We start from the raw sequence: 26,584 nt of genomic DNA, 5'->3' as shown, positions 1-26,584 counted from the left end.
AAGGAGTGTCAAATTTTAGTCCCTGAGGGCCGGTGTCCTCAAGTTTTTGGATGTGTCCCAAGTCCAAAATGCCTGCATCCAGTGGCTGAATTACCTCCTCATGCACTTAGGTTTCACAGAGTCCTGCGAAAGACTTAATTATTTGATTCAGGCGTGTTCACGCAGAGACACGTCTAAAACGTTGCAGGACACTGACCCTCGTATACTGAAATTTGACACCTTTGCCTTGTAGTAGCAGTGTTGTTTTTCCTGATCAATGTAGGGTTGTCTGTAGTACGTATGAGCAGTCAGTAGCTTACCTTAGGCAGAAAATGTAGAAACTGATTTGTTTCAATAATCAGGGAGAAATTCAGGCTCCGTAGCTTTTTAGGCACTGCAGGTAAACACAAAGTATTTTTACACCCCATTAGTTTTGCATAAGCCATTTTCTTAAACAGGCAATATTAATGTTGCATAACTGCAAACACTTCAGCTGTGTTATAGCTGGTTGGAAATTTTTGATCCACATGCAAAATCACTCAAACATAAAAGTAAGTTTAAAAGGTCTGTTGTAAAAAAAAACGTATCTTTTGTTATATTGTTTCAGCACCAGGGTTTCCAGGAAGCAGCTTTTCATGTGGTACTGAGGAATGGAAAAGAGGAAAGGGTACGTACTTGGGTACTGATGTTTAGGTGGCTGGATGAATACTGAGATTCCAGGGTTTTCATGGTTGCAATGGATAAGTATTTCTGGTGCATCGATTATGGTTGTGTTAAGCATGGATGACGATGGACAGAGGAGGTCACTTATAATGGCAAGTGTTCCAGTCAAAATCTTCTGCCCTTGGTCAGACCTTGAGGTAATGATTTCCAAGTCAGCAGAAAAAAAAACACAAAAAATAAAACAACCTCAGAACTGTTACACGCTGCTGAACCTCTCTAGCCCTGGCTCGTGGTTCCCCTGATCTGATCTGAAAACCATAGCTATAAAATGTAAAAGCCTTCAGGGAGATGAAAAGATGTCTATATGAGGAAGATTATACAGACAAAGAATTTCTTCAGCTAATTAGCATGTTTTGTCCTGACGTTTATGAATCTTAAAATGCTCAATTCAGTGACAGGTGACCTGCTAGATGTTTGAAATGTTTCTGATGGCCGATATGTGCTTACAAATTGGCAGCGTTTTGAATTGTTTTTTGCTTGATTGCACCACCACCAAAATATCCTGACTTTCCTAACTAAAATGCGTCCAATTGTTGTCTGCTGAAAACATCTATCCCTAAATAAAGCCTGCCCTTACACAATGGTAGTCAGCTGCATGTTAAAATATACTTTCCAAGCCTACTGAGAAGACAAAGTGCAGAATTACAACCTAGTCTGCAGATCAAGAAACTTTATGCTGTATCACAATACTTTGAAAGTCACAGTAAAGATGGAGAACAGTAGTTTTTATCTACACAAAGATTTTTTTCATCATTAGTTAACATTTCTCTATGAGAGCAGTCATAATGAGCCTTTGGACTTTTGCAGTTTTAGTTATAATCACAAACTTCTATGTATTTTGTTAGCATTGTATGTGCTAGGTCAACAAAAAGTAGAAGAAAAAGTATACACATGCTTTTTATATATGTATTCAACCCCCGTTACCATGAAACCCCTAACCAATCTCCAGTCCTAATCCAGTGCTCCAGTACTCCATACTAATCGCCTTCAGAAGTCAACTAGTTGTTGCTGTTCAATCCATCAACATAAAATGGACGTCCACCTAAAATTACAGGCCGTTCCAGGTCAGCCAAATAACAGTCAATAGACTCATTTTAACTCTGGAGGAGCTGCAAAGATCCATAGCTCAGGTGGGAGATTCTATTAACCATTACCATTGTTTGTGCCCTTCACTAATTTGACATTTATGGAAGAGTGGTATTAAGAAAGCCACTATTGTGCTTTGCCAATGGAGACAGCAAAGCAAATGTGGTCAGGTGACACCAAAATAGGATTTTTGGTCGACATTCAAAACACAATGTTTGGCAGATAACTAACACTGTGCATCATCCTAAAAACACCATCCTCACAGATAAACGTAGTGATGGCAAGGTCACTTTCCAGCAGGAAAATAACCCTAGACATACAACCAGAGCTGCAATGGAAATAGTTACATCAAAGCATATTCATGTCTTAAAATGGCCCAGCCAAACTCTAGACCTAAATCTGACTGAGAATCTGAAAATGAAAAGACTTGAAAATGAAAGTTCACAGAGGCTCTCCATCCAATATGAATAAGTTTATTTTGCAAAGAAGAATAGAAAAAAATCAGTTTCCAGATTTTAGACATTTTAGACATTTGGACTGTACTTATACGTCAATGTGAATAAGAATATAAATTTGTACTACAGGGTGCCTAACTCCATACCTCAAGAGCTACTGTCCTACAGCTTTTAGAGTTTTCACTCCTCCAACCGACTTGAATCAAATGGCTCAATGCCCTCCTCAGCAAGTCATTCAGCTCTGCAGATGCCTGGTAAAGAATCTCATTTCGATGTGTTGGAGAGGGGATGCATCTAAAAGAATAGTGGCTTCTAACTACTGGAGTTGGGCACCCATGATGTAGTAAATCAGAATCAGAATACTTAATTACTTCTAGAGGGAAAACTAGAAAAATAGAATTTGCAACTGATCACAAGTCAACTCTTTGGTTTGTTCACAGTTTGATTTATTAAATGTGCAACACACCTTGATTTTCTTCCTTTGTGTTAAAGCCTTGCAACACCCTCCCATGTATGGTTTTGTACAGTAGGAGGAAGCTGGAGAGAACCAACACATGCCCTCACTTGGTGTTTCTGCAGGAATTATGTGGGGATGGTCTTCTGCAGCACAGCAGCAAGAAACGGGAGGTCATTTGCAAGTTTCATTCATTAAAACTCATCTTTCTAAATGTCAGGAATTCTTTTCAACAGTTAATTAGATGAGACAAATTGGGGCAATGACTGAGCAGATTGTCCACTCAGATTCAGAATACATTAAGACACTCACGGAGACTTGCTAGTTTGAGCTGTGGGGTTTCCATGAATCACCTTTGCTCAGAGGAGCAACATTAAACCCCAACTTGCTCCTGCCAGATAGTTGCATAGCAGCACAGTTGTCTATAACGATGAATTAGGAATACATTGTAAAGCAGAATAGAGTTGCTTTAGAGCAGAACAATTACTTATTTAGCAAAAAAAAAAAATGTTTCTGGTTAAAATGAGGGGGGGGAAAGCTGTGTCTCTGAAGGAACTGCAGTACAAAAGGTCACTTTCTGTTCCTGTTTGGTTTGTTTTTCCTCTTCTTTCTCAAAAAGCTCAAGTGTAATCTTTGTTCTGAGCCGCTCACAGTTGAAGGTAACCTGTTGTTTACAGATTAAGCTCTGTTCCTTCAGCAGAACACGCTGACCCAAATTGTTGAGGTCACAAGAAATAGAAAAAACACAGATGATACTGAACCATTGCAGGGTTGTTTGTATGGTGTGTGTGCGTGATTACTGCACACCTGATTGTGTGAAAATGTTCCAGCTCTGACCCTCACAGCAAGCTCCAGGTCACTGTCATGTGTGAGTGTGTGGGGATCCTGTTGTGAGAGTAAAGTATTGTGTTTCTTTTTCTTATTTATTAACTGCTTATATAAGCACCAGCAGGGGAAAGCAACATCTTGAGACAGGAGAAAAGGGCACCGAGCTAAGAAATGCAAGCAGGGTAGGCTGTCTAGGAGGTAGCTCATAACATACAGGACATAAATATTGATTTAAACAATTGTTTGAGTTAAAGTGATGTAAGAATTATGATTATTGATTAATTCATATTTATCAAGAATTCTAATTTAAAATCATAATTTGGAAAAAATGTATATCTTAACCAAAAAATCATTACTTACAAATCGAAATCAGAGATGTCCTCTGGGGTTGTAATTGTGGCTCAAAGCCCTTGATAATTACAATTATTAAATTATCAGTAATAATTGAAGACTATTACTAGATGTCACTGTTTAATCAACCGCGTCACCGAAGGTGGGGGAACTTTGACCTTATTTTGACAGACAAATCAATCTTGCTCAAAATAAACACAAACACCTTCTCTTTATCTACGTGAATATTTATCAAATCAACAGCCCTGATATACCTTGCTCTTCCGATTAAAAAATCTTCACCTAATCAAGCATGCAAAAATTCTACACAAAAGGGGTAAAATAACTAACTAAACAAGATAAAACAGCATTGTGTGTACTCGTACTCGTCGTCTTCCACTTTATCCGGGACCGGATTGCGGGGGCAGCAGACTCAGCAGAGACACCCAGACATCCCTCTCCCCAGACACCTCCTCCAGCTCCTCCGGGGGGAGCCCAAGGCGTTCCCTGGCCAGCCGAGAGACATTGTCCCTCCAGCGTGTCCTGGGCCGTCCCCTGGGCCTCCTCCCGGTGAGACGTGAATGGAACACCTCTCGAGGAAGGCGTCCAGGAGGCATCCGGTATAGATGCCCAAGCCACCTCAACTGGCTCTTCTCGATGTGGAGGAGCAGCGGCTCTACTCCGAGCCCCTCCCGGATGGCCGAGCTCCTCACCCTATCTCTAAGGGAGTGAGGAAGTGAGGAAGCTCATTTCCGCCGCTTTATCCAGGATCCCGTTCTTTCGGTCATGACCCAAAGTTCATGGCCATAGGTGAGGGTAGGAATGTAGACCGATCGGTAAATCAAGAGCTTCGCTTTTCAGCTCTGCTCTCTCTTCATCACAACGGACCGGCACAGCGCCCCCATTACTGTGGCAGTCGCACCGATCCGTCTGTCGATCTCCCGCTCCATTCTTCCCTCACTCATGAACAAGACCCCGAGATACGTAAACTCCTCCACTTGAGGCAGGAACTCCCCTCCAACCTGAAGAGGACAAGCCACCCTTTTCCGGTCGAGAACCATGGCCTCGGAGGAGCTGATCTTCATCCCAGCAGCTTCACACTCGGCTGCGAACCGCCCCAGTGCATGCTGTAGGTCTTGGCTAGACGGGGGCCAGCAGGACCATGTCATCTGCAAAAAGAAGAGACGAAATCCTCTGGTCCCCAAACCAGACCCCCTCCGGCCCTTGGCTGCGCCTAGAAATCCTGCCCATAAAAGTTATGAACAGGACCGATGACAAAGGGCAGCCCTGCCGGAGTCCAACATGCACCAGCAACAGGTCCGACTTAGTGCTGGCAATGCGAACCAAACTCCTGCTCCGCCTGTACAGAGACGGGATGGCATGGCCCTTAGTAAAGGGCCCCCGATTCCATACTCCTAGAGCACCCCCCACAGGGCATCACGAGGGACACAGTCGAATGCTTTCTCCAGGTCCACAAAACACATGTGGACCAGTTGGGCAAACTCCCATGAACTCCCTGTCTGCCACACAATGTTGAAGAGGCGTGTCAACCATGACAGCCCCACAACATCCAAAGACTTGGGGTACTCAGGGGGATCTCATCCAACCCCGAAGCCCTGCCACCACGGAGCTTTTTAACCACCTCGGTGACTTCAGCCCGGGCGATGAAAGAGTCCAACCCTGAGTCCCCAGCCTCTGTTTCTACCAGGGAATGCGTGATGGCAGGATTGAGGAGATCCTCGAAGTACTCCTTCCACCGCCCGATAATGTCCTCAGTCGAGGTCAGCAGCCTCCCACCCCCACTATAAACAGTGTTGGCGAAGCACTGCTTCCACCTCCAGAGGCGCCAGACGGTTTGCCAGAATCGCTTCGGGGCCAACCGGTAGTCCTTCACCATGGCCTCACCGAACTCCTCCCAGGCCCGAGTTTTTGCCTCTGCCACCGCTCGGGCCGCAGCACGCTTGGCCTCACGGTACCTGTCAGCCGCCTCAGGAGTCCCACAAGCCAACCACAGCCGATAGGACTCCTTCTTCAGCTTGACAGCATCCCTTACTGCCGGTGTCCACCACCGGGTTCGGGGATTGCCGCCGTGACAGGAACTGCAGACCTTACAGCCACAGGTACGGGCGGCAGCATCGACAATAGATGCGGAGAACATGGTCCACTCGGACTCTATGTCTCCAACATCCCTCGGAATCTGGTCAAAGCTCTCCCGGTGAGAGTTGAATACATCCCTGGCCAAGGGGTCCGCCAGACGTTCCCAGCAGACCCTCACTATGCGCTTGGGCCTGCCAAGTCTGTCCGGCTTTCTCCTCCCTCAGCGGATCCAACTCACCACCAGGTGGTGATCAGTGAACAGCTCAGCCCCTCTCTTCACCCGAGTGTCCAAAACATGCGGCCGAAGGTCTGATGATACGACAACAAAGTCGATCATTGACCTCCTGCCTAGGGTGTCCTGGTGCCAAGTGCACTGATGGACACCCTTATGTTTGAACATTGTGTTCATTATGGACAATCCGTGACTAGCACAGAAGTCCAATAACAAAACACCGCTCGGATTCAGATCGGGTGTCACTGTCATTTCCCACGTGGGCGTTGAAGTCTCCCAGCAGAATAATGGAGTCCCCAGAAGGGGCACTATCCAGCACCCCCGACAGGGACCCCAAGAAGGCCGGGTACTCTGCCCTGCTGTTCGGCCCGTAGGCCAAAATGATAGTCAGAGACCTCTCCCCAACCCGAAGGCGCAGGGATGCGACCCTCTCATCCACTGGGGTAAACCCCAAGACGAGACGGCTGAGCTGATGGGCGACAAGCAAACCCACCTCAGCCCGCCGCCTCTCCCCGTGGGCCACTCCAGAGTAGAAGAGAGTCCAGCCCCTCTCGAGGAGATGGGTTCCAGAGCCCACGCGGTGCGTGGAGGCGAGCCCGACTATTTCTACTCGATATCTCTCGACCTCCCGCACAAGCTCAGGCTCCTTCCCCCCCAGCGAGGTGACATTCCACGTCCCTAGAGCCAGCCTAAGCATCCGGGGATCGGGCCACCGAGGTCTCCACCTTTATCCGCCGCCCAATCCTCTTATGAAAGTCAAACCAGCAGTTATGGCAAAACAAGAGGAAATATGGTGCTGAACGGAGCTTTGGGAGAGGCCTCCCCCAGGCTGCAGTCATAAAACCCCCAAAGTTGGAGCTCAGTGAAACACAAAGGGTCATAAAACCTTTAGGCGGCAACCAGTGGAAAAACACGAAGAGTGAATACAAAGGAATGGTGAGTATTCCACCGTGAGGTTCTAGCAGTCCAACTTTAAGTTCACCTGAGTCTGCGCACAGGTGTTCAAACATAGTGAGACACGCACAGCTTCAAAGCACGGCAACTTTCAGCATTCAAATTAAGCAGCAATCAAAGTTTCAATAAGACATTGCATGCACATACAACTTAGAACACATTGGACTATAAGTGGCAATTCTTTAGCAGGGGAAGAGGAGGGGAGCAGCGGAAGAGTTTGTTACGCGTCCGTAACAAGCTCAAAGACGGCCTTCCTCCTTTGGCAAAAGGGGGAAAATATGATGGACCGTCAGCGGTCGACTGGAGCAAAACAAAAAGGAAAAGTTCATCTCCTTGGAAAACCTCCGTGGGATTTTCTTGGGTTAAGTGTTAAATCCACACCTTCAATCAGTAAAGTAAAACTCGCAGGTCTTCCTATTCCTGCAAGCTTAGCTCATTGAGCTTTTCATTAGTTTGGCCAGTGGGGAGAATTAATAAAAACCCACGTGTGGTTTTTTCTCCAGAATGATGTGCTTCCGTTACGTGGTAACCACGTCTCGGTTTCCAGTGGGAGAAAATGCAAAGGTGGGGCGTCTCCCGTGTCCTTATATAGCCCACTGTGACATCAGAGCTGCGACGCCCCTTCCTATCAGCTGCAATACCTGCTGGGAGTTGTGGTAGCAGACCATACTGGCATATACAGTAGCAGATGACACTGAGAGGTATAGTAGCGAACAAATGGTCCAACAGTGAGAACCAAACATAAGAGACCCCAAAAAACTATTAAACACTACAATCTAAAAATTTAAACTTTGTCGTAAATACCAGCAATCCAGCCTTGAATAATTATACCTCAAATTCTTTCTGCAAAAGATAACAGAAAGTGTATAATGTAAAATTAAGCAATGTTTTTTATACCGTTACACCGTTTTCCATCTGCCTTGCATTTCCTTGTCATAAAAAGATATGTAGCTATTAAATAACAACACATTCCTACACTTCTGACAATGTGGCTTACACAAATTGATTTCAACTGGCTGAAGTTGGGGGACATCTATAACATGATGGCTATACTGTAAGTTTCCACTTCTACACTACACATTGGGTGTATACACAAATGCTTTTTATTAGATAGAAAAAGGTTAAGAAAATGACAACAAATTAATGCTAAAATCCAAACAGCAAAATGGAGAAACTGCACATTTGCTTTTCAGCGCTGTTACCATGTGAAATTTAAAGTGCAGTTAAAACAGATGTTATTGATTTGTATATGCACGCATCCACATGGAAAGGCTTCATTAGTTTTTAGTCAAATAAAGACTTGAGAGTTGTGGCGTTATGGGGCTGTTAGCACTGTTGCCGTTCAGCACAAAGGTTCTGCATTTGAATCCCTGTGTGGAGTTTGCATGTTCTCCTCTCTCTGGGTATTCTGAATCCCTTCCACAATTAAAATATATGCATGTTAGGGTAATTGCATGCATGGTTATCTCTCCTTTGTGATTCTGTGTTGGCCTTAAGATGGACTAGCGACCTGTCCGGTGTATACCCTGGTTCTTCCCAATGACCACAGGAGCCAGGCAACAGCAACACTGCAAGAATTAAACAGATATAGAATATATTGACTGGAGTATTGTTTTCTCTGAGTCAACCTAGCTCAATGCTGACCCAGTCAGTGTTTTTTACTGTGACCTAATTGGCAGAACACTTGCCTATTTAGCCATTTTACAGGTTGGATGAGCCACATTCACGGTTTGTCTGCCGGGCTACCCTTTCTGTTGCAGAGATGTTACGGAGATCCAAGCTATATTACAACAAGAAAGAATTTGGATGCTAATGGAGAAAAAGAAATTATTCTGACATAAAAAACAGGGAGGAGAAAACAAAAAAGGTAAAATGCTGCAGCCCTCCCTTCATTTTCACCCCTCAGTCAGTGCTGACTGTGTAGCAATGCCTCCCCCTCTGCTCCCCTCCCTTCCCTACTCCTCATTGAGTGGAACTGGGTTTACATAACACACTGCAGTCTGTGATAAGGCACCACACATCACTGCCGATGGCACATTTTTGATTTAAAGGCAACACACAGATAATATTTGCATTTAGTGTAGTCAAATGTAAATTCTGGATGTAATGAGAGGTGAGCAGTGTTGCTACAATCAAGCTGTGGCTTGCAGAGACATGGTTGTGCTTTCTTCTCCACCCATACACCCAGACCTGTTGTGGGTTAATGATAGGAAAGTTAATGCTTCAAGAGACAAACTGCCCACAGCAGCTTTATTATGAATTTTTAAAGGAACTTTCAAACGCTTAATAATTTCAACAGCACCTTGAAACACTGGAGTCCTGACTGAACTTAGAACTGTGTACAAGAATAGGATGCAGACATTTTATGTAAGTCTGTAACTTCTGCACTCTGACTGCTGCAGCTAGATATGACTGGACAGGGTAGTGAGACTGGTCCCATTGGAGGTTGTCTCTGGGACACTGTGTGTGTCTGTGTGTGTGTGAGAGAGAGAGAGAGAGAGAGAGAGAGAGAGATGCTGTGCGTCATTCTGGCAGCTGAACATGAATCAGTAACCAGGACGCTTGTTCTCTCCATTCTCCTCTTACTGTGTGGCTCAGAAGGGATCAAGTCACAATGCCTCACCTTTGCTGTGCTCCAACAGCTGGAGCACTGACGTAGATAACTGAGCTGCATACCTACTGATGATCCTGCTACCTCTTCAGGGTCTGCTGAAGGGTAAACAGTATAATGCTACCATTAAAATGATCCAGCTAGTGATAATGATTGTAAAGGGGGTTATTATTTCCAACAGTGGGTCCTTTTTCTGAACTGCCTGAAATGCCCTGCTTGTACTCCAGGCTTTTACTCAGTTACTTAACAACATTAGCAGTTGCATAATATCTGGCTTTGTGAATTTTTATCACACGTTACAAGACGAGTTTTCATAAACATACTTCCCTTTTCACTACAGATAGGATTCAGTTTATAAAGATCGCTTTTTGAGTTTGTAATGATCTCTGGAAAATTCTCTGAATATTTTTGCTGAGTAAGCACCTGATCTTTTCACAAGGGTTCAGGTCCTTTAAAACCTTAACCAAGAATGTACCCATTATGATATACTGCTAGCAATAAAAAACTGATTTAAGTTGAATCAAGCAAAGTGCCTTACACTACTACTTGAACTTGGTCCAGCTGGCATAAAACGTCAGGAGAATTGTGTTTGGTTGACTTTCTTTGTTTTAACAAATCTTTGTAGTAAAATATGTTATATCATTGGAAAGCCTGTTTATTTCCCCCTAAATTTTTTCCCATTTGTAGAAAAATGGAGCTGAGTTGAGTATTCGGGTTGTGGCAGTAAGAAAGCTTTCCAAATCCTCTCTGCCAATGCAAAACAGGTTTATGGTGGCAGCTGTGTGATGATATGGGACAGCCTCTCTCTTGTTGAAAAAACAAGGCTTGACATCATTGGAGGCAGAGAGATCTATATGGGGTAAGAACGCTGTCAAAAACAATGTGTATGTAAAGACGAAATGTGTGCATATTAGTCAATAGTTGTGCATAAGTAAAATCCAAAAGATGTATTGTATATTTTCTCTTCAAGAAATTACAAACACAAAGTTCAAGTTTACAGTTGTGATTTATTCTTTATGAATACAATATGCTATAACAGTTTGTGAATACGATTTCTTTTCTTTGAGAATACGAATTTACATCAACGACTTGGTGTCACGTGATCTCAGGCTCAGAATATAGTGGGTGGAGTTATACAATGATGTACAGTAGGTGGCAGTATGCACCTCTGAATTTGTTGCGAACCGCGAACAGAAGAAGTAGAAGCACTAGCGCCAAATAAACGGACCAAGGGCATATATTAACGACATTAAGACATATATAAACTTTTTAACATAATCTGGCTTTGTACCGTAGTTTCTTGGCCCGTCATCTTAGCGCTAGTGCTGCTGCTTCTTCTCTTCGTCTGCTGGCGGTTCGCAACAAATTCAGAGGTGCATACTGCCACCTACTGTACATCATTGTATAACTCCACCCACTATATTCTGAGCCTGAGATCACGTGACAAGTCACTGATGTAAATTCGTATTCTCAAAGAAAAGAAATCGTATTCACAAACTGTTACAGCATATTGTATTCATAAAGAATAAACCACAACTGTAAACTTGAACTTTGTGTTTGTAATTTCTTGAAGATGTAATATTTTATTTTGTATTCTTATAGAGAAAATATACAATACATCTTTTGGATTTTACTTATGCACAACTATTGACTAATATGCACACATTTCCGTCTTTACATACACATTGTTTTTGACAGTGTTCTTACCCCATAGATCTATCTATCTCTACATCTATCTCTACATTTAGAGCCAAGCTCAATTGTCCCTGCCCACATAGTGGGGTTTATTAGAGACTACCTCCAGAATTTAACTGGAGAGGATGGAATGGCCTGTCTGCTTTCTGGATCTCAACACCAGTGAACACTTGTTGCATCAGTGACCAACAAAATCACATTGGCTCACTTGTAACAAATGCTTGTTTAAGAATGGGATGCCATCCCACATCTGTGTTTGACCAATCTGGTGAGCATCATGAGGAGGGGGTGCCAGGCTGCTGAGGTTGTGCACAGTTCCCCCACACACACCTGACGCCCCTGTTTGTTAAATGAATTAAAGGTTGCACTTCTGTCTATTTCTTCAAACTTCAATTATTAAATTGAATAGATGGCACTAAACATGTGTCAATAGCAGAATAACCTGTTTGGCATTGGTAGAGAGGATTTGGTAAGACTTTTATGGGCGCAACCTGCACACTCAACTCTGCTCCTCAACCCACAAATGCATTTTACTAACAAATGTAGAATCCTTTACAAGCATATAAACAGGCTTTCAAACAAACACGATTTATTGCCAAGAAGCATTATTACAACGAAGAAGAATACACAACCAAACACAAACTTCCTTGCTTTTTGTGCGAAGTTTATTTAGATCAAACTGGGCATTTCACAAGAGAAACAGGGGCAATATTCAATATTTCAAAATTTAAAGTGTAATTTGAACTGTTTTAAACTGTATTCAGGCACAAAAATGTATTCGCTATTTTATTAAAATTCTTATTGACGTCCAATAGGGTCACAATTCAGTGTTCTAATATAATAATTGATTCATTTTTGTCATTAAGTTATGAAACGTTTTACATTAGCTTGTTAATGATAAAAATAAATATATATATTATATTATTTATACTATAATGCATTATCTAATCATTATTTCCTGGTCTCGTGTTACAACACGTTATGAATTTATTTTAGCAGTATCTATCAGTCTGGAGAAGCTGGGCTTCCTCTACTCTCTGCAGCTGACTTGCAGTGCAAGGTAACCAGTGAGATGTCAGGGTTTATTTCTTGAGTCTCAGTGAAAGATTAAATGTCATGATGTACTAAAGCAAAGGCACTGTGAGGTTTGCCTCTACTGTTGTTAAATGCTTACTCCTGATTGAGAATTGGGTCAAGTGCTTACTTCCTCATTTTGTTGATTTCTCTACAAATTTGACTTTTCTCACATTTTTGGGGAAGTGCCTTGAAAAGACTTTTGGTATGAATTGGTGCCTTACCAAAAAAAAACTAATTAAACCAGACAGTGGCCCTATAGTCTTTCAGCAAGAAGGTGGGTCCCCCCACCGTCCAAACAGATGCATGTTAGGATAGTAGCTCACTATAAACTGCCCTAAGGTGTGTTGGTATAATTTTCTATCCTGCCTCTGTGTTGGCAATAGATTAATTATTAATAAATGAACTAAAGCACATAGGAAGAATTGAGGCCTTTAATAATGTCTCTTGTATTTTCACATTTAATGTTCAGTTGCAAATTTAAGGTACATTGTATTTGGAATGTTTGTATGTTATAACGCATAAGAAAATGAATAGAGGAAAGGGAGATTTAGTAACACACAGTGGCTTAAAAGTATTTTCCACTTCATAGATTCATTCCATTTTTTGCTCTTTTGTTACTCTCAACTACTTCAGATAGTCAAACTATTTTTAGTATCTGACAACCTGAGTCAATGCAAAATTATAAAATTTCAGTCAGTCAGTCATTTTCTACCGCTTATTCCATAGTGGGTCACGGGGGAGTTGGTGCCTATCTCCAGCAGTCTACGGGCAAGAGGCAGGGTACACCCTGGACAGGTCGCCAGTCCATCGCAGGGCAACACACATACAACCATACACACACCTAAGGGCAATTTAGAGACCAATTCACCTAACAGGCATGTTTTTGGACTGTGGGAGGAAGCCGGAGTACCCGGTGAGAACCCACGCATGCACGGGGAGAACATGCAAACTCCATGCAGAAAGACCCCAGGCCGGGAATCGAACCCAGGACCTTCTTGCTGCAAGGCAACAGTGCTACCAACAGTGCTTCTTGCTGCAAGGAAACAGTGCTACCAACTGTGCCACTGTGCAGCCCCATTATACAATTTTTATTAACATAAAAAGAATCTATCCAAACCAGCCTGAACAGTTAAAAGGTAATGCTTATCCTCTTATTAAATCAAAAACTGACTGTGATTGAACACCTTTTTGGGGCTTAAATTTTACAACCCACATTTAGGTCTGATTTCTGCCTAACTTGATAACTGACATAACTTGAATAGAACCTGTCTGACAACATGAAGTAGGCAAAAAATGTCCAGAGGCAACACATCATGTTGTGATCTAAAACATAACAAGAACAGATGAGAAACCAAGTCAAGATCCTTTTCTAAGGTTTTGGGACTCCAATGAACCACAGTGAGACCCATTATCAACAAATGGAGGAAACATAGAACAGTGGTGAACCTTCTCAGGAGTGGCCGGCCGGCCAAAATTAATCCAGGAGCACATCAACCACTCATCCAGGTCACAAAAAAACCCAAAACATCCTAAAGCATTGTAGGCTTTACTTGCCTCAATTAAGGTCAGAGTTGATCATTTGAGATTAAAAAACATGACCCAAAACATTACAAGAGCTCTCCACGATTTTCCATTAGGTTAAAATTTTCCATGGACTGATGAAACAACAATGGGAATTTCTGTCAGATGTGAGTCCCATTACGTCTGGAAAAAAATTAATTAGAAACAGCCAAACATGGAGGTGATAAGAGTGATGGTCTGGGGGTAAGTTGCTGCTTCAGGACTTGGGCCATTTGCCCCAATTGATGAAACCATTCACTTAGCTCTGTTACAGACAATCCTGAAGGAATATGCCTGGTCATCAATTCCTGACCTGTAGCTCAATCGCTTCGGGTTATGTAGGAGGATGATGATCCAAGGCCCACCAGCAAATCCACCTCCGAAAGTCTCAAAAATGTCAAACATTTAAGTTTGACAAAAAAGCAAAAAGAAAACTGTAAGGTGGCAAATACATTTTCACTGCTCTGAACACCAGGCAAAGAACAGTGAAAGCTTAGTTTGGCAAAGGGAGTGCATACCATTGTCAATATGAATGTGAATCTTTCTAAGGCCTCTATTTGTTTTTTTTCTGTATTGGTTAAAAAGGTCTAGAAGCATCTTCTCTGGCATTGCTACAGCATCTCTAGTCTCCAAACTCAAATCCAGTAATTCCGGTTCTTTCAAAACTACATTGGCAAGTCCTTTGCTCAAGGGCTTGTCAGATCTGCTGAAACTGCAGAAAACCAGCTGAGCATTTAAACAGTGACTAAAACGAAATGAACAGTTGCAGCTTCTAGATTAATCCAATCCTCATCAACCTCAGGCAGTCATCTAATGAAGGCCTTGCGTGCTTGGAAGTGAAACTAAACATTATGTTTTGTAATCTCACAACAATTGTGTGATTCATGCATGATCTATAATGCAAAAATACAAACAAATAGAGGCTTTCCGGGAAGCTTTGGTTACATAAGACAAGCGTTTATTTCTTTCTCACCTCTGCTGTACACATCATAAACAAACCAACACACATTCACACACAGGTCATAAGAAAATATACAAACCAAAACATGGCTATTTTTACGCCATGTGGACTGAACGCTGATAATACAGTGGGAACAATAAAAAAACAAAACAAAAAAAAGTTAACTATTCATCGTCGTCTTCTTCCTCCTCTTCGTCACTGATTACATATTTCTTAGCCTTTTTCGTGGTCGTTTCTTCATCATCTTCTGCCTTCCTCTTGCCCAAGCCCTCGCCCTCCTGAGAACAACAGAGGATGAGAAGAGATTACACAGAGCTGACAGCAGAAGACAATCTGTCCGGCTTCTTGTTGCTTTCGGTTTTTCACATACGGCTGTGTGTGTTTTTGACAGCATCTTCTAATTTGAGAGGAAAACACATGGTTTCAGAACAATCAGTACTTCCTGTCTAGACCAGTTCAGCTCACATCAGGACAAGTGCAATACTTGGTGTTTTACCATTCAGTGTCCTACATCAGACTGCCCCCTGTCTGTCCACCAGAATCCTGCACCTACCTCATCACTGTCCAACTTTTTGGCCTTCATCAGCCTTTGGGCTTTATCATCATCAGAGCCTTCGTCGCTGTCTGAGGAGTAGATCCTTGCTCTCTCCTCTGGAATGAGGACAGACGAATTGTCAAGAACGTATCCTAGTTAGACACAATAAAAGAAAAATAAGTGCAGTTACCTCTCAGGCCTCCTCCTCCCTTGTATTTACTCTTGATTGCTGCCAAACTGATGGCCTCCTCGCCCTCCTCCTCGTCATCATAGCGGTCGGGCTCCAGGTAGCTGCTGCTCAGGCCCCTCTGGTGCTGCTTCTCCCTCATCCTCCTCTGCTGGGACTCTCTGCGGATTGACGCCCGCAGACGCTCCTCCTCTTTCTGTCAAGAGACACATCCTGTATGATTTGCCATTTCTACACCAGATGTTTAGTGAAACAGCTAAAACAGAAACTTTTTGTTGATCTTCAAACATATACTGAACAACTTATATGTTTATATTGCACCTTATGTTTTTATCATTTAAGTCGGCTCTTATGAGCAATCGTAGTGGCCTAAGTACAAGGATACTTCAGATATGTTTGCAGTGGGTTTGCAGTAGATTTATAACCCAGTAGATTGCCTCTGCCTTTCCTATAACCCGGGATTAGTTGCTCATCGAGGCTAAAGCTATGCTAATTAGAGCAGGTCAAAAACAAAAGTAGATTTCTATCGTTTTAAAAGATCCAACGTTTTATAAACCATCAAACCACCATCACATTTAGCTGTTATTAACAAGTATTAACAAGCATGGCTGCTTATACTGCCTGTGGTAGATAGCGGCCCACCGAACAAAATTATCCACTCATCTGCAGCAGATAAGATAACTGCACATTTCTGCTTAACCCAACCCCTCTTAAGATAATATAAAAGCATCCCTTTAAGAAAAGACTGTTAAGGTGATTCTTATCTTCAGCTTTTGTCCTCCAGCGTGGCCATTTGGCTGTAAAATGGATTCATGTGGACCAAATCTTTTCTCAGGCCTCTTTTGCTTGAATAAGCTGTACTTTTAAAGACAAACCGCTTTGCTGACCCTTTCCAACGATAGTAAGGTTGTTTACAAGAAAACAACAGGCAATAAACACACATGTTATGATAATTATTAAGAGTGATTGAAGATTCACCCACTAAAGTATGTTCCAGAATTTCATGGGGTCTACACTGTCTAACAGTAATACTTTAGGTGATGCTATGAGTAGGGCTTGTTTGGGTTGACTGTATATACCCATCCAGCCCTGCGTTGATGTCGACACAGTTTGTATTTCACTGACAACTGCTTGACCTCATTACGTAAGTGTGCTAGGTTGTACTTTTATGTAACCCAGTATGATGCTTGGCAGCAACTAGCCTTATGCAAACCCAGTTAGCCCCGGCGGAGACAAAAGGATTCCAGTGCACGTTGGCAGAAAAGCATAGATGGACAGAATGCCAGCGGGCATTACTTTGATCATTTCATTGCGTTGCGACTCTGGATCTCTTCCAGCCATGGGGAGTATTCTGATTTTCTGCGTCTTTGAGCAGCGGTCGGCCAGAGACAGCGTCATCTTCCTGTGGGTGGCGCTGTCTGTGGAGTGGGGTCTGGAGACAGATGAGAAAAATACAATAAATGTCAACGATAATAATAAACATGAATAGGCAATTTACTGTAATTGATATTTTCCCGACCGGAATAACCATAACAAAGCAAAGAAAAGCATTAAGAACAAATAAAAAAAATTACATTTTCGAGTTTTAGCTTCTATTATGAAAAATATGTGATTGTTCACCATCAAATAACAAACTAGTTAAAACTAATTCATTGCAGAATTTGTATAATACAGATCTAGCACACATTTTGTAGTTCTAGGAAATGTTCAATGAACAGGGTATATTATGAAGTGATTATAACCTGGTACTAAAGTATGTAACGTAATATTTAAGATCCATGGTGCATCAGGTTACAAGTCACCTTGTAATATGGGCTTATTTTCCTAAAGTACCCTATAGTTTCCTGAAAGTACCCTGTGTGTTACAGGAACATTCCACTGACTTGAAGGTTCCTGTTCTTTTGGAAAACTTTGAGCTTTCCTAACAGTTTAGATCTGGAAAGCTGTCTTGCAAGTGCAGAAAAGTAACCTCAAGGTTCTGATAAGTTACAGGTACGTAATGGGACCATCTCGCTTCGCTTCTGGAAAAATATTCCACAAAATTTCTGAAAGTAACATGTACAGGTAAGCCCAAAAGTACTGATATCCCTGGCAGATTTTGATAGATTTTTTTCAGAGGAAACGACACAGAAAATTTCCAAAAGATAATAAAACTATGCAAAATGAGTACACATTTAGAAAAATGGCACTGAAGAAGGTAAACCCTTTTCAAAATTGCAGAGCAACTGTTGTACATGTTTCCACTAATATTATGACCAATTTATCTTTGGTCATGAGCTCCAAGTCTTTGACGTTGGAAGGCCTTCTTACCATCACCCTCATCTTTAGCTCCCTCAACATAGTCTTTATCAGAACAAAGTTGGAGCGGCCCAGCCAGAGTGACACTCAGAAGAAACTTGTTGGTAAAATATTAAAAGATTACTCTAAACCTAAATATGCCAGGGGTATAAATCATTTGGGCTTAACTATACATTCTTGAAATTAACTCGTATGTTATGAAGGGTACCTTTTAAATTCTGGAAGGTAATTTCTAAGTTCCATGGAAGGAACTTCTAGGTTCCACAAAGTAATTTTTCAAATCTGGAAGATGCCTTCTAAGATCCAAAAGTTAGTCTTAAAGTTTAGGAAAAGTACCCTATAAGAGCTGGGAAAGAACCCTATACATTCTGAAACAAAACCAATAACTTTGGAAACATAGCCTCAGTTCTGGAACGTAGCCACTAAGTTCTGGAACGTAGCCTCTAAGTTCTGGAACGTAGCCACTAAGTTCTGGAACGTAGCCACTAAGTTCTGGAACGTAGCCACTAAGTTCTGGAACGTAGCCTCTAAGTTCTGGAACGTAGCCACTAAGTTCTGGAACGTAGCCACTAAGTTCTGGAACGTAGCCACTAAGTTCTGGAACGTAGCCTCTAAGTTCTGGAACGTAGCCACTAAGTTCTGGAACGTAGCCTCTAAGTTCTGGAACGTAGCCACTAAGTTCTGGAACGTAGCCACTAAGTTCTGGAACGTAGCCTCTAAGTTCTGGAACGTAGCCACTAAGTTCTGGAACGTAGCCTCTAAGTTCCAGACCATAGTCTCCAAGTTTACAAAGAGTAAGCTCTAAATACCTGGAGTTTTTTTTTTTTCTGGAAAAACATCCAGACGGCAACCTTTCAGTCCTGGAAAAGTACCCTATCAGTATTGGGAAAAGTGCCTACGTTACAGAAAGTGGCCTGCAAGTTCCAGAAATAAACCTTTGATTTCTAGGAAAGTTGTGAGAAAATATGGGCTGCATTGGATAGTTTGTCAATTATTCTTAATTAATTAATTTAAGCGCCAATTTTACACTTAATTAAGTCTAAAATTAACTTAAACCTCGTAACATAATCTTGTAGTTTAAATAATCTTTTAAATGAAAAAGAATGGTACTCCAAACCGTTCGTACTCTGAGAACAGCTTTGGTTCTAATCTTCTTAATAATCCATCGAGACTATTTGTAATGCTCAATGTGGGAGCCAGCAGGGTCACTGAACACTAAGGCAGGTCTGGACAATGTCTTATCGGACTCCTGTGTTCTGAAAAGACAGATTCAAGTGGACTTGGCTAAAGTAAGAGGTTAAAACGGCTCTTATTTAGAGAAACCTGGACACCTTGTACAAGGTGATCCAGAGACTTAGAGCATAAAGTACATTTCTGAATGGAGTCTGAGTGTTACTTTGTTGTTTTTTAGTAAAAAAGATACACTGAGGCATGTTTACTGCTCGTTATGATGTCAGAACACCAGACGGAGAAGGATTATCTCTAGCGACTCATTCTGTGCTGCTCTAATAATAAAAAAATGAGACTACAGTCCTAACAGCACCTGGCGGCCGACCCAATGGTGCGTGTTACCTGAATGTGAGTTTGGTTTTGAACACAGCCTGTCCCTGCAGTCCTGTGCCCTGTCGGATAAACAGGTGGTTGTGGTCTCCTTGGAGAGGAGCTTTGTAAACATCAAACACTTCATTGCCCAGGTGGAGGGACATGCTGTGGTGAGAACAGGAGACGTTAAAGCATGTCAGACTCAGATAATGCCCAGACGTCAACATTTAGCTGGCTGTAACACACACACACCTGCCATCAGACCACTTGACAATACGCGCATTGCTCTCTCGTGTTTCATTGCCCTCCTCGTCTCGTTTGACTCTCCACCTGATCGTGTTTTCCACCTGTCGAGGGAAAGAAAGGACATCAGGACACGTTCCGACAAACATTCAGCCACTATGACAAAAAAGGTGGCTTGATTTTGATTCTGCAGAGACATGCCTTAAGTTTGAGTCTGGTCCGTCCCTCCTCATCCAGCATTTCTTCATCCTCAAACTCATCTTCATAGTATTGGGGATCAAAGGGTCTACATAAGGAGAACTTCAAATAAATCCACAGCATTTGCCCTTTTTCTTTTTTAACATGTTTGATCATGAACAATGTTCATTTACTATATTTTGGGGTTCTCACCTGGGCTCCACAGACAAGAAGTTGGGTAACTTGACAAAATAAAGGTCTGATCCCAGGTCTGTGCTCACTTTCGGGATCTCCACTTCAATACGAGTTTCAGGCGCAGGTTCCTCCTCGGCCTGCTCTCCCTCCATCCCATCCTCTCCGTCCTTCACAAAGGCACATGGCAAACATAAAAAGCAGGATTCAGTGAAAATTGAGGTTTTACGATAAGATCACGAAAAACTGAGGAGAACAGATGGATACCAGAGGCTGTCCTGGGGTCGGCGGCTTTTCTGCGTCGCTATCTGAAGAGATGTCGTCAGCTTCTCCAAACAGATCATCCGCGGCTGTTTTTTCTGCTGCAAAACAGAGTAAAATAATCCACTTTAATATACAAGAAGGCAATGAATTGTCACATTTGATGGGGGCAAGACATTTCCTACATTTATTCGCTTCAGCGTCGCTGTCTGAATCTGAATCCGACGTGGCTTTTGGTTTGGTTTTTTGTCTGATGAAATCATCTTCACTATCACTGCCCTTTGCAGACTCTGAAATAAAGGAAACCGTGGCATGTAAAAAAAACATGAGCACATGTTTTACCAAAGTAAGAGGTCACGCCGTACACTTCATTTCACATGCACATCCGAAAAACCCGACGTTTAAAGATTAACATGCGATAGTCTTGTGATCCACTTCGTGTGCCTAAGCCCTTTCATCTTCAACACCACGGGGACAGTACCTGGTTTCCTGTTTCTCGGCCCCTCGTCATCAGAGTTCTCCCTGTCCTCATCCGAATAGTGACGCTTCTCCTCCTCGTCCTCTGACTGGTCGCTCTTAGCGCCCCCTTCCCACTTCTCATCGTCTGACTGGTTCTCCCTGCCAGAAGCTTCCCCGTTGGAGTGAGGGGTGCCTGGTCCCGACTGTGGAGTCCTGGGATCGCTGTGCATGCTGGTCCCAAACAAAATTTTACACAGTCAAGGAAATGTACCAAGTCCGATAGTTTGACGTGAATAGGTAAAACCTTTGCTGATAATTACCTTCAACTTATAGTCGTGTGAATAAGTTAGGGCCCACAAGAAGCAGCCCTTATTAAGAAATGTTCACAAATATTCATGTATTGCCTCTTTTCTAATCTCTAGATTTTCTTTTATTATTATTTTACTCATTAAACAAAAAACTGTTTTCTAGCTAAGGGAACGTTAGAACACCCTACCCAGTAATAGCTAACCTTACCCCCTTTGGCTGAAAAAAAACCTTTTCAGCCTTCTAACAGTATCTGACATCATTCTGAGGAAAGATCGCCTCACTCCTCACTTTCAGCTGGGAGATGTTGGAGGGGTTTCTTGCACATAAAGCCTGTTTCAAGTCACCTCCCCAAGGATCGCAGTAAGACTGAGATCTGGGCTTTGACTCGGAGCAGAACTTTCCTGTCAATGTCATGTTGCAAGGTCCAGTTCTGCTTTTATTTTTATTTACAGGTGCTCTCGTATTTTCCTCCACCCGTCTCTGATACACAGGTGGAATTCATGGTGGATTCTGTCATGGTGTGCTGGCCAGCAAAGCATCCCCAAACCATGACACATAAGCCTCATAAGCTCATAAACTGCTACAACCTTAATCCTGAAGGCCTGAGACAGCTCTTTGGATTTCACCATTGAGTTCACTCTCACTTAAGCAGTCAGGATCAGGCCAAACCTGCACTGATGTTCATACAGGGAAAACCTCCTTCAAAATATTGAATAATGATGTTCTAATCATGTGCTGCTAATGTGATAAACCTGTGAGTGGTTTTAGCCATTTGATTGATTCCTCAGCAGAAACTTTTCATCAGATTTACTAGAAAAAGAAATTTAAAAGGATAATCAGCTTTTTTCTGGCTGATACCCATTTACACTTCTGTTTGAGGCTCATTCCGACATTTTTTCTTTTTTACAAGTAAAAGAAAAGTGCTGCAGGTTCTCTTGAATCCAACAGAATGTAAGAAATTGCAACATTGTCCCTAACCTTTATCTGCTTCCACCTAACTCAAAAAGATTACATCATGCTCTTGGTTGATGTGTTTACAGATATAAATCTGGTTTCCTACTATTTGATCTGCCAATCATGATAAATTGGGCATATTTAAATCTATAGCTAATTAACTGGTGCATCCTTAAGGGAGACTCATGAGCACTGGAGCATTTACAGTCTGGTCCACATGCCAGTAAAAATACTGAAATTCTTAAAACGGATGCAGGAGACCAGAAGCGGACCAGAATCAGAGAAGAAAGGCGTGTATCCCATGTTAAATGGTTCTACCTTCTGTCTGAACGAACACTGCCCCTGTCAGAACGAGGACTTCCACCACCGGACATCCCGCTGCTCGCCGGGCTCCCTGCGTCCGACCGGTTACCCACGTCTTCATCGTCTTCATCCTCCTCCAGCTGGTCGTGCTCCGACCCGCTGTGCTGCTCTGCGTCAGAGTGATCGTTCTCCCCCTGGTCTGAATGCATGCTGGCATCCGACTGGTTTCCAGACTGTTCAGACTGGTTATCGCTGCCACTGCGCTGCTCATCTTCACTGTCATCGCCAAACAGCTCCTGTAAGGCAGGAGTGGGAGGTTCCACTATGAACACAAGGAAATATTTTTATCAAGGTAAAACTGATTACCCAACTCATCCCTTTAAGGAGTCTTTAATTGAGGGTCTTCCTGGTAAGTAGGGTGTGTCCTAATGACACAAATGCTGGGTTTTGCAGCTACATATTCTGATTTTCTTTATGTGCCTCTATAGGTTATTAAAGAGAAAATAATACATTTAATAAATTCTAATGTATTTTATTACTAAATACACAAAATAGGCAAAAATATTTGACCTATAGGATTGAACCTTCTTCGTATCGTCAACAATTCCCTCAATGTATAACCACTTAGCAGCTTATAACTTATCAACATGGTCACTCTTGCCTCGTGGCATGATGCTCCATCCTGTTGGAGAAAATGCCGTTACCAAGTTGTGCTCGCACTGAAGGAGGAAGTTCCTCTAATAGAACATTTAGATCCCGATCTGTATACATGGCACCATTCCTGGGCATACTGTAGATAAGCCTCCTTACCTGGATGACAAGCAACCTGACACCACGATTGTATCCGGATGCACTCATTTATTCTTCTCCTACAACAGCCTTCGATTCACTAGGGATGCAGACGCACTCACAACCACCTGCTGTAAAGGCTGAGCAAGCAATCCTAGGGCTTGGTGGATGTTCTTGGACATTCTCAATTCTATTTCACTCCCACTGAATCGTTTTTCTTGAGCTTTATGATGATCTGGAAAAACTACTATTTCAGCTGCAATATTCTTAGTAGATGTTTCTTCCTTCACGAGGACATTTTGATGCAAATCAATGCTGCCTGCATGGTTTTCTTTGGAAGTAGCTTTTTATCTAATAGAACTCTCCGCAATAAATTCATATGCAACTGATCAGTATGCAGAGTTTAAAGAAATGATTTATCACTGCATAAAATGGAGATTGAAGGTTTATCACATAATTTTGGCTGTGACTGCATATTCAACTTTAAAAAAAAAAAGGTACCAACCTTGTTCATGCTTGGCTTCCCTGTTTCCTGGCCTTCATCGTCATCGTCATCATCCCGGTCCCTCTCACTGTCGCTGCCTGATGCGTTACTGATGGATCGAGGTCTCTCCTGCTCCGAGTCTGATCCAGATCCAGAGCCGGATTCTGCTAGTCAGTAAAGAAACCCATTTTATTATGAACACATGGCTCACGAGATGAACCAGTCAGACTTTTACTGGCAAATGCTGGTTTCTGGTTTTCTTTAATGTTTGACCTTCTGATTCTAAATTTGACCAGAATAATTTTCTAAGGATCATAAAACTGGAGGTTATTTATCAGAGGTCATAGTTTTGAATCCAACATAAAAAGGAAATTACATGACTATCTAAAAAAACTTGGGATAATTTATCAAAGCATATGTACCTCACCTTTACTGGAATTGTATTAAGCCGAAAACAAAAAAGTGCATCATACATAATATGTGCTGTTGGTTGATGCATTTAAAACCCGAAAAATGGTAAGAGTTCTTGGTTTTAATCCATTTAATCAGTTGGATTTCTTTTATTTCTTTTCATCATTTGACCAGAAGATCACTGATCAAATCCAACACAGGAAAAATTGGTCAATTTCTGACCGACCGATTGGTGCATCTCTGCAGACATTTAAATGCTCTTTTTGACCTGATGGATCTTTTATATTAAATTGGTTGAATGTATAACTACAGACAAATAGATCAAGTGGTACATAGGAATCAATACCTTTAGCTTGTAACAATATAAACCAGACCACATGGGCATACATTCTTACAATAAATGCTTCCAGTGTTTAAATTAGTTTCCACGATTAACAACAAATACATGTGACGTCATTACAAACCCTTCCTTTCAGAATACATTGTAATAGTTTTAATGTATTTGTGTGTGAGTGTGAGAGAAAGAGAGATTGCATTATTGTTACCAATCTAAGGTCTACTTTTTAGCAAAGCGCTCTAAATTAATGTTATTGCGCATGCGGGGGTTCAAATATTTCGACCTCCAATGTTTTGTCAAAAAATTTAACTTTTACAGACAAAAATAAACTACGTTTAATACCATTTGGTGTATAGAGAGCCACGTTCAACTTCCACTGTTACCGATCAATAATCAAACTTATATTATGATAGTCACGTTGTAAAAAATATGGACATTTCCTAACCCAACACAACCGTCAGCAGCTGGGAGGTTTTATTACCTCTTTGATCATTATCGCTGTCTCCATCACTGCCGAATAATTCACCCCGGTCCGCCATTTCTTCTAAACTGTCGTAAGAACAGATCTTCAGGAAGTGATCACTGGGCAGCAGGAAGTGTTTTCCTTCTGGGTCACAGCCATGGTTCTGTAGTAACTTCTATCAGGCGACAGGGGGCGGTATTTGAAACAAATTCAGGACTTCCGTGTCACAAAGTCAAAATACATAGATTTTATAGTTTGACGTCATTTTCTTATTTGTAGCGTCCATAAATATGTTGCATTGGAAGTCATGCAAACCAGCTCATGGGAAATGGTGAGATACCTATTCCATAACACTAATATCCATAACATTCAACTTTAATTAAAATATTACATTAAAGAATTTAAAGGGTTACACCCAATAAACTGTGTACTTACCAGTGAATTACATGTATTAATCAGTGGGTAAATATGATTTAGACGCTTACTTTATGTATGGTTTAATACAGCAATATCGTAATCCCCCATTAATCTAATTTCTGCTTGTTTAATCTCACTCTATATTTTATAGAGAAAGGTATAGAGAAATTCGTTTAAAATTACTGTTATACATATTTACCTGTGTGTATTACATTAGAGTATTAGATCGGGATTTCCATTCAGTTGTTGTTATTCAACAAATTGATGTTGGAATTTGTGCAGATTGCACTGGTAATTCAGTGCAGGATTTAATGCAGTTCAAAGAACTTACAGTGTATTTAATTATATTCATTTGTTAGATTTTTTTTACATTAATTACATATATTTTGCTAAGAAAACTATCTCATAATTTGGAGATGTCACAATTATATTGTGAACTGAACTTCTTTGGTTAAAGATTTCCTCATCACATATTAATAATAATCTAAACAAGTTTGGTTAAAAATGTGGTCTTGAACTCCAAAGGTTTTTACACAACGTTCAGTTGAACCGAGTAAAAGTTTTAAACCACACCTTGTTTCTTTATATTTAGTTTCCAGTAGCCTGACTTTCTTGTACTCCTATAAAGTGTTCTTGGACAATAGCTGTTGGCTTTCTGAATGCTATTAACATTTTATTTGGAGTATGGTTCCTCTTTCAAATATTTTCAGTCAAGCCCTTGTACCTGACACTGACAGCATAGCAGATAGTGTGTGTTAAAATGAAGGAACATTAACAAGTGGAGAACAAAAGATGAAGTGTCAAGGTGTCAAAAACTAGAGTACAAATGGAAAAATAATCCACCAAAGAACTTAAAGTCTGAGACATTCATCATCCTGTTGTTTATTGTCTGTTGTATGGCAGGTTTTCAGTTCACAGCTCTTTAGTATCACTGTTGTAAGTGACTAATGATTTGATTTAGAGTTGGTTATTTGACTATTATTTTATGGTTTCTAAGCAAAGTTTATGTCTTAATAATTTATAAGTCCAGGCAAAATGGCTTAACAAACAAAAAATATTCTTCTAGGTCATGAAGGCTACTGACTGAAAATGAATGAAGAAACAGCCATTGACACCTTGAAAGAAATCTGCAAATATTTATATATTTAAAAAATATTTCAAGTGTTTTTTTTTTTCTTTCA

At 41.5% G+C, this 26,584-nt stretch overlaps 1 protein-coding gene across 2 annotated transcripts; it reads right to left on the bottom strand.

The window, feature by feature from the left end:
- Window positions 1-15,017: 15,017 nt before the first annotated feature.
- leo1 (LEO1 homolog, Paf1/RNA polymerase II complex component) lies at window positions 15,018-25,133 on the bottom strand. 2 transcript variants are annotated; one of them, XM_047362286.1, is made up of 14 exons: window positions 25,005-25,133; window positions 23,797-23,939; window positions 22,518-22,798; window positions 20,959-21,167; window positions 20,663-20,767; window positions 20,484-20,578; window positions 20,238-20,386; window positions 20,049-20,133; window positions 19,857-19,951; window positions 19,635-19,769; window positions 17,061-17,196; window positions 15,768-15,960; window positions 15,596-15,693; window positions 15,018-15,320 (listed from the first exon to the last, which is right to left on the bottom strand). In XM_047362286.1, the coding sequence occupies exons 1-14, from the start codon at window positions 25,060-25,062 to the stop codon at window positions 15,207-15,209; spliced, it is 1,896 nt and encodes a 631-aa protein (XP_047218242.1). In that variant the 5' UTR covers window positions 25,063-25,133; the 3' UTR covers window positions 15,018-15,206. The 2 variants fall into 2 exon arrangements, with proteins under 2 accessions (XP_047218242.1, XP_047218241.1); XM_047362285.1 differs by having other exon boundaries at window positions 23,797-23,942; window positions 25,005-25,127.
- Window positions 25,134-26,584: the final 1,451 nt, after the last annotated feature.

Source organism: Girardinichthys multiradiatus, chromosome 4, assembly GCF_021462225.1.
Source record: "Girardinichthys multiradiatus isolate DD_20200921_A chromosome 4, DD_fGirMul_XY1, whole genome shotgun sequence".
Classification (NCBI taxonomy): Eukaryota; Metazoa; Chordata; class Actinopteri; order Cyprinodontiformes; family Goodeidae; genus Girardinichthys; species Girardinichthys multiradiatus.
This window is presented reverse-complemented; position numbering and strand designations above follow the sequence as displayed.